The sequence below is a fragment of the Molothrus aeneus genome, chromosome 31, assembly GCF_037042795.1.
Source record: "Molothrus aeneus isolate 106 chromosome 31, BPBGC_Maene_1.0, whole genome shotgun sequence".
Lineage (NCBI taxonomy): Eukaryota > Metazoa > Chordata > Aves > Passeriformes > Icteridae > Molothrus > Molothrus aeneus.
In genome coordinates, this window is record NC_089676.1 from 1,216,586 (window position 1) to 1,225,277 (window position 8,692).

The 8,692-nt window shown below is 51.4% G+C and overlaps 1 protein-coding gene across 1 annotated transcript in view; it reads left to right on the top strand.

Moving 5' to 3' along the window:
- The window catches only part of LMNA (lamin A/C), a 28,026-nt gene extending 19,750 nt beyond the window's left edge, over positions 1-8,276 (top strand). The window contains exons 4-12 of the mRNA XM_066568221.1: positions 9-179; positions 564-689; positions 1,225-1,445; positions 2,229-2,433; positions 3,188-3,295; positions 3,462-3,581; positions 3,656-3,751; positions 4,741-4,992; positions 5,987-8,276. Coding sequence (XP_066424318.1) covers positions 9-179; positions 564-689; positions 1,225-1,445; positions 2,229-2,433; positions 3,188-3,295; positions 3,462-3,581; positions 3,656-3,751; positions 4,741-4,992; positions 5,987-6,019 — 1,332 coding nt within the window. The 3' untranslated portion in view covers positions 6,020-8,276. The remainder of the gene's footprint in view (positions 1-8; positions 180-563; positions 690-1,224; positions 1,446-2,228; positions 2,434-3,187; positions 3,296-3,461; positions 3,582-3,655; positions 3,752-4,740; positions 4,993-5,986) is intronic.
- The last annotated feature ends 416 nt before the right edge of the window (positions 8,277-8,692 follow it).

Genomic DNA, 8,692 nt, shown 5'->3' on the forward strand with positions numbered 1-8,692 from the left:
GTCCCCAGGAGCTGCGGGAGACCAAGCGGCGCCACGAGACGCGGCTGGTGGAGATCGACAACGGGCGGCAGCGCGAGTTTGAGAGCAAACTCTCCGAGGCCCTGCAGGAGCTGCGCAGCCAGCACGAGGCCCAGATCAGGCTTTACAAGGAGGAACTGGAGAAAACCTACGGGGCGAAGGTGAGCAGATCCCCCACGCTCTTCTCTTCTCTTCTCTTCTCTTCTCTTCTCTTCTCTTCTCTTCTCTTCTCTTCTCTTCTCTTCTCTTCTCTTCTCTTCTCTTCTCTTCTCTTCTCTTCTCTTCTCTTCTCTTCTCTTCTCTCTTCTCTTCTCTTCTCTTCTCTTCTCTTCTCTTCTCTTCTCTTCTCTTCTCTTCTCTTCTCTTCTCTTCTCTTCTCTTCTCTTCTCTTCTCTTCTCTCCTCTCCTCTCCTCTCCTCTCCTCTCCTCTCCTCTCCTCTCCTCTCCTCTCCTCTCCTCTCCTCTCCTCTCCTCTCCTTCCAACCCCAAAGAGGGCAGGTGGGCTGCAGGTGATGAGGTGCTGATGTCCCTGTCCTGTCCCCCAGCTGGAGAATGCCAAGCAGTCAGCTGAGAGGAACAGCAACATGGTGGGCGCTGCCCATGAGGAGCTGCAGCAGACCCGAATCCGCATTGACAACCTCTCCTCAGAAGTCAGCCAGCTGCAGAAGCAGGTGGGTTGAGACCAAAGGGTTCCTTGGGATGTCTGCCCTAGGGATGGTCCCAGGTGGAGTGGCTCGCCCTCACCTTCCCTCCCTGCAGGGATGTGCCCCCTGTTGATGGAGTGACCAAATTATCCTTTGTCTCTTTAAAAAAGGAAAAAAGCTCAGAAGTTTCTCTCCTCAATTGGGTGAAAAGACATCTCATAGGAACTTGGGGACTTCACATCAAATTTAAGGATAGCTAATTGGACAGAAGCCAAAAAGTCCCACCTAGGCAATTTACTAGAAAAAGAAGAGAACAAAGGCAGTAATTGCTTTTGTGAGGTGTTTTACCAGGAGCAAGAGCCTCATGCCCCTGACCCAGTTTTCTCTGTAAAGAGCTGCTATTTGGCCTTTTATTAAAACTCTTCTGTTTCCAACACCACCACAGAAACCATCCTGCCGATTTGATGCCATCTGAGGTGGCTGAGCTATCTCGGGTGTCATATAGACCTCCAAGAGCTTATAAGACCTGGCTCAAGGAGACCAATCTGTCCCTTCCCCGCAGCTGGCTGCCAAGGAGGCGAAGCTGCACGACCTGGAGGACATTCTGGCCAGGGAACGCGAGACCAACCGGCGCCTGCTGTCCGACAAGGAGCGGGAGATGGCCGAGATGAGGGCGCGCATGCAGCAGCAGCTGGATGAGTACCAGGAGCTGCTGGACATCAAGCTGGCTCTGGATATGGAGATCAACGCCTACCGCAAGCTGCTGGAGGGCGAGGAGGAGCGGTGAGCTCAGGGTGCTGTGCCCAGCTCTGGGCCACGCGGGTCTGTCTTGGTTTGGAAAGGCAGGAGTCTGCTAGGGAAGGCAGGAGCCTCCCCTGAAATGGAGAATGTAAACCCTCCCCACCCCTCTGAATTGCTATAAATTTTAAATTAAGGGGCTCTCAGGCAAAAATATGGGAGTAGGAAATAACAGTTCTTTAATAGGGAAAGGAAAAAAATAAAAGGATAAAATAAACAATGCAGTGCACTAGAACAACACTGACAGAGTCAGAACCCAGCCTGACACCCTGTGGGTCAGGGTGTTGGTGGCAGTCGCATTGGAAATGTGGCTGCAGCCCTCCTGAAGTATCAGGGGTGGTTCTGTTGAAGCAAGGGGGTCCTGTAGAGAAGGATGAATTCTTCCTCTGAAGATCCAGTGGAAGGAGAGGCAGCTGCTGTTCCTCTGGGGAATCCCGTGGAGAAAGCCGTGCTGGTGTCTCAAAAACCTCTGGATTATATCTGGGTAGCAATGCTTGGCTCCTCCCCCTGGGCTCACATCTCCCAATGGGATGTTATAGTTCTTATCAGCCATGCAGGGACATTTCATAGCTGTTATCAGCAGATGTCCCCTCCCAGGGAGGTGTGAATGTGGTCACTCAAAGAGAGAGAGATAAAGCAAACTGCCCACTTGACAAAGATAATCTGCCATACAGATGGCAATGGAAAAAACACCTTGCATTGCAATCTTCAACAGGGTCCCAGCCTTTGTGTCCTCACTAGCTTCATCTCCTCTTCTCCCCCTGCCAGGCTGAGGCTGTCCCCCAGCCCTTCATCCCACAAAGGTGCATCCCGAAGCCACCTGTCCACCCCAGGCTCCTCCAAGAAGAGGAAGCTGGAGGACAGCGAGAGCCGGACCAGCTTCTCCCACCATGCCCGGACCAGTGGCCGTGTTGGCGTGGAGGAGGTGGACCTGGAGGGCAAATTTGTCCGTCTCAGGAACAAGTCCAACGAGGTGAGTTTGCCTTTGGGGTGAGATCCCTGGTGTCGGGGTTTCTAGCTTGTCAGTGACCCCGAGAAAAGTTCCAAAGTCTCTTCTCCCAGGCCGGTGCTTGAAGGAGTCAGGGCTCTTCATTTCTTGGTCTCAAGGTTGTTTATTGTTTCTTATCTATAAAATTCTTTCTCCTGTCCTGCCGAGGTCTGTTCAGGTGTTCTCTCACCACTCTGCCCTGCCCCAGGGTGGTGTTGTCTTTTTATACTAAAAACTACCTGTACAATATTTACAATTACTTCCCAATACCTATCACCTGTGTTAGACACTGAGCTTCTACTCTAAACCAATCCAAAAGTGCCACCATCACAGCAGAAGATGGAGGCCAAGAAGAAGAAGAAGGAGAAAGGCTGGACACGCCCAGATCCCTCCATCTTGCCCCCTGAACCCCCATTCTGAAAACCCCAAAATCTATTTTTTCACCTTGTGATAATTTCACTATTATTCTACTTAAACTGTCGTGGCTTGCAGATCTTCATCTAAGTTTGGTGACTTGCTCCAGGGGTCATAATCAAAACCACACAGGCATTGTGGGCTCTGTGCCAGGGTCCCTGAGCCCCCTGGCAGGGGTCTGGGCTGCTCAGGACAGCCAGAGGGGTGTCCTGGCTCCTGACAGCCTAGGGGTGAGGTTCAGCCCTGCTTCACCCTACGGGCAGGAGGTGAATGGGACAAGCTGGGGAGGAACCAGGGTTCTGAAGGTTCCTGCTCTCTCTCACAGGACCAGGCCATGGGGAACTGGCAGATCAAGAGGCAGAATGGGGATGATCCCCCCCTTACCTACCGCTTCCCCCCGAAGTTCACCCTGAAGGCTGGCCAGGTGGTCACGGTGAGTCCCTGCCTGGTGGAGGATCCAGGCAAGATCCCAAACCTTGCCAAGATCCCAAACCTTGTCAGGCCACTTACATGGAGTGGTTGGTGTGTGGTGATAGACCCGCCAGGCTGTGGAGTCTGCAGACCAGAAGAAGTCACTTTGCTCCTGCTTTTCTCCCTAGATCTGGGCCTCGGGAGCTGGAGCAACCCACAGCCCCCCCAGCAACTTGGTGTGGAAAGCCCAGAGCAGCTGGGGCTCCGGGGACAGCCTGCGCACCGCCCTCATCAACTCCAACGGGGAGGTGAGAGCAGCTCTGGCACCGGGAGGGGGGGTGACAGGCACTGACCCTCCCAACTGACCCCCTGTCCCCTGCAGGAGGTGGCCATGAGGAAACTGGTGCGCACTGTGATCATCAATGACGATGAGGATGAGGATGATGATGAGATGAGCATCCACCACCGCCACCACCATGTGAGTAGGGCCCTGGGGATGCTGCTGGTTTCAAGGGGGTGCAGCTTCAGGCAGGCTGGGAGGGAGCTCGGAGCAGGATCAGGCATACAGGAGAAGGCAGTGGGGAGGCTGCTGTGGAAACAGCAGCATCAGAGAAGCCACACAGACCTCTGGCATCTGAAGCAGAGTGCTGCTCACTAAAAAAGCTCTGAAGACCTTGCTGGAAGTCGTCTCCAAGCCTAAAGAACCCTGACGTGCCATGAAAAGGCTCAGAAGAGTCAGAGGGAGGCTGAGCATTGCTTGGAGGATAGGATGGTGGGAAGTTGATGGATGACACCTCTTGTCAGCAGCTGCTCTGTCCTCTCACTGAGGATCACCCACTCTGCTCTGTCCTCTCCTGATCACCCACTGGCAGCGTGCTGGCCCCAGTCACTTGGGATTAGAAACGCAGTAATTAAATACTATTAATTATTAATTAAATATTATTTAAATAATAAATAAATAAAAATAAATATATTATATTACATTACATTACATTACATTATATCATATTATATATGTTATATATATGTTGTATGTATAGATGTATATATATATGTGTGTATATATGTAATATATGTTAAATATAATATATATAATATATTATATATATATAATTATAATATATATTATATATAGAATAGAATAGAATTTAATATAATATAATATAGCAATTATATTATATTACATTATATTACATTATATTATATTACATTACATTATATTATATTATATTACATTACATTACATTACATTACATTATATTATATTATATTATATTATATTATTTATTATTAATTAAATATTATTTCTAAACCACATGATGGAGAGGACAGGTGAGCCAGGCTCTCCTCAAGAGCTCTCCTGTGTCACCCTGGTGCTGCCACCATCCCCAGGGCAGGGACTCTGTGCAGAGCACGCTCTGGCAGGGCCCTGAGTCCCTTCTGTCCGTCTGTCCCCCCCGTGTGCAGGGCTGCAGTGGCTCTGGGGACCCCGGCGAGTACAACCTGCGCTCCCGCACCGTGGTGTGTGGCACGTGTGGCCAGCCAGCTGACAAGTCGGGCTCCCAGAACGCCGGCATCACCTCCATGTCCTCGGGCTCGTCCAGCTCCAGCGTCACCGTCACCCGCAGCTACCGCAGCATGGGCGACTCTGGCATCGGCCTCGGGGACAGCCTGGTGACCAGGAACTACCTCCTGGGGAGCTCCAGCCCCCGCAGGCAGGTCAGTGCCAGTGCCAGTGCCAGTGCCAGCCCCTGGCACCGCGCTGCCAGCCGGCCCCGTGCTGCTGGGGCGCCCTGTCCTGGCACTGTCCTTTCTCTGCAATGCCGTCCCCCTCCCAGCTCTCCTTCTCCCTGCTCTTCCTCTTTGAGCTCACACAAACCTCTTTATAAGGGATGGGGGGTTCTGAGAGGGATTGGAAAGTGATGCTTCCCACCCCGTTCCATCTCACACTCATCCTCACTCGGCACCCCAGAGCATTCCCCATTGTGACGGTGTTCGCAGCGGTCTTAGGATGAGGGAAGAGATGAGGATCTGACTCCATGTTTCAGAAGGCTTGATTTATTATTTTATGATATATATTATATTAAAACTATACGAAAAGAATAAAAGAAAAGGTTTCATCAAAAAGCTAGCTAAGAATAGAAAAAAAAAAAAGAATGATAACAATAGTTTGTGGCTCGGACAGAGAGTCTGAGCCAGCTCACTGTGATTGGCCATTAATTAAAAACAACTCTATGAGACCAATCACAGATCTACCTGTTGCATTCTACAGCAGCAGATAACCATTGTTTACATTTTGTTCTTGAAGCCTCTCAGCTTCTCAAGAAAAATAATCTTAAAAAAAAGATTTTTCAGAAAAGATGTCTGTGACACCACATCACTCATTCCACTGCTGCTGAGTGCTCATGCTGGTAATGTGAATATTTCAGCACCTTGTATCTATATATTAGATTAATATACAATATATTCTATATTGATACTCTTAGTCAATATTATAATCCTCATATATCACCTACCACTAATTCTCAAATTTTGGAACTCTGAACATCCCAACTTGGGAGGATTTATTTATCACACCCCAAGGGCCAGGATGGAGGAACATGTGGGGGCACTGTGGGCATCCAAAGGATCCCACTGGACACTTTGCAGTCAGAGCAAGTGGATGGTGACACTGGGGTCTTCTTAACTCTCTTTTTTTCTTTCTCCCTTCCAGGCTCAGGCTGTGCAGAACTGCAGCATCATGTAATTCCATGGCGCATTCCTGTGGTTCCTGCCCATCTCCAGCTAGGTTTGTTTTTTTTTTCCCAAAGCAACAGAAATTTTTTTCCCTTTAAAAAACAAGATATCAAAAACCAAGGTGTTTTTTTTTTCTATAGCAGGAATTTTATATATATATATATATTAAAAGTGCTAAAAGATGCTTTGATTTTTTTTTGTAAAGAAAAAAATCTATTTCTATATAAAGAAAACCAAACCAAAAAATAGCTTTTCAGCTTCAAATATTTTTTAGAACTTCAGCCAAAGACAGCAAAGAACTGTGTTTACAGAGCAGCCATGCAGGAGGAGTTTGTAGTTGAAATGCTCCTTCCATTGTACCTTTTTTGCCAAAGCTTTTTACATAGGACAGGGAGAAGCGCAGCCATACCCACTGGAGCTGCGTGCCACAGGGCCTGCTGTCCTGTCTCAAGTGGAGCACAGTGCCTTTACAACCCTTTTTCTTGGGATCTGAAGCCAAAATTCCCTTTTTTTTTTTTTTTTGTCTCGTTTTTGAGTTGTGATTCCTGGCGGTGCTGGCGCGGGGGCTCCCGGCAGCTCGCGGGCGATGCCCACGTCCCTGTGTGGGCATTGCCCCCTCCCCAGCCCCCTGCCCGCCTGCACTCCCTGCTCTATGTACTGTATCCCCCTTATTCCCCATCCCAGGCACCTCTTGCCCTTTTTCTAAATCAGCCAAGTTGTGCCTTAGCTGAGGTTGGGGTTGGGCTGGGAGCCCCAGTGGAGTGGAGATGGAGCAGGGCAAGTGAAAAGAGCGGAGCTGCATTTTGGGACCAGATGGATTTGGGTGATGGACCTCAGTCCCACCAGCTCAGCCCCAGCAGGGGCCCCCGGCGCCCTCTTTAAGAGCCACTGAATCCAGAGGGGTTCATCCCCCCAGAGGGGTTCACCCCCATTGATCCAGAGGGGTTCATCCCCCCAGAGGGGTTCACCCCCATTGATCCAGAGGGGTTCACCCCCCAAAGGGGTCATCCCCCCTGCATCCAGAGGGGTTCACCCCCCAAAGGGGTCATCCCCCCTGCATCCAAAGGGGTTCACCTCCACTGCATCCAGAGGAGCTCATCCCCATCTGCATCCAGAGGGGTTCACCCCCCAAAGGGGTCATCCCCCCTGCATCCAAAGGGGTTCACTCCCATCTGCATCCAGAGGGGTTCATCCCCCCAGAGGGGTTCATCCCCATCTGCATCCAGAGGGGTTCATCCCCACTGCATCCAGAGGAGCTCATCCCCCAAAGGAGTCATTCCCCCTGCATCCAGAGGGGTTCATCCCTTACTGCATCCAGAGGGGTTCACCCCCATCTGCATCCAGAGGGGCTCATCCCCACTGCGTCCAGAGGGGTTCATTCCCTCTCTGCATCCAGAAGGGTTCATCCCCCCTCTGCATCCAGAGGAGTTCATCCCCCAGAGGGTTTCATCCCCATCTGCATCCAGAGGGGTTCACCCTCCCAGAGGGGCTCATCCCCCCTGCATCCAGAGGGGTTCATCCCCCCAGAGGGGTTCACCCCCACTGATCCAGAGGGATTCACCCCCATTCATCCAGAGGGGTTCATCCCTTACTGCATCCAGAGGGGTTCATCCCTTACTGCATCCAGAGGAGTTCATCCCCATCTGCATCCAGAGGGGTTCATCCCTCAGAGGGTTTCATCCCCTACTGATCCGGATGGGTTCACCCTCCCAGAGGGGCTCATCCCCCACTGATCCAGAGGGGTTCATCCCCCAAAGGGGTTCACCCCCATTGATCCAGAGGGGTTCACCCCCCCCCAGAGGGGTTCATCCCCCAAAGGGTTCATCCCCCCCTGCATCCAGAGGAGTTCACCCCCACCTTCCCTCTCCTGCAGTCATTCAGGCTCATCTCTGGTGGCCGGAGCTCAGGAGCTGTTTCAGGGATTAAGAGAAAGATGTTCAGTCCAGGTCAGAGCTGGTTTGCCAGGAAAGCACCTAGGAAGGCTTTTTGTTCGAGTGGGGCAGATTTGGGGCTCTGATAGATGCAGCTTCCCCCTTGGCAGGAGCCCATCCAGCCATTGGCAGATCTCTTGGCTTTTTGCCTTGATTGGGAAACGCCTGCAGCCCCCCCTGACCTCAAGTGCAGCAGAGGGGTGGAGCTGGAGAAGGTGCCAGGACAAGCCCCCCACTCCAGTGGGTTTTGGGGAGGTTGTTATGTATCTATGCTTGCAAAGCTTCTGTATTACTGCCTGTACTTTCTTCCAAAATACAGCTGAACCCTTCCCATGCTGTGTGCTGTCATCATTGCTCTCCAGGGGGATTTGGGGGTGCTGTGCTGCCCCCCCAAGCAGCAAAGGGACGCCCCCAGAGGGATCTCTTTGCACCCCACAGGCCGGGCTGGGGCTCAGCACCCACTGTGGATGGGGGGAAATGGGGTGGGTTGCTAAGAGCTGGGCCAGGAGAGGGACTGGACAGGAGGTAAAGACTCAGAGATTCCTCTTGGGGCTTTTGGAGACCGAACAATGGGATGGGATGGGATGGGATGGGATGGGATGGGATGGGATGGGATGGGATGGGATGGGATGGGATGGGATGGGATGGGATGGGATGGGATGGGCTGAGGAGGGGGGCTGGAATTTGAGGTAAAGACTCAGAGATTCCTCTTGGGGGTTTTGGAGACCCAACATTCCCCAAGCTGGGATGGG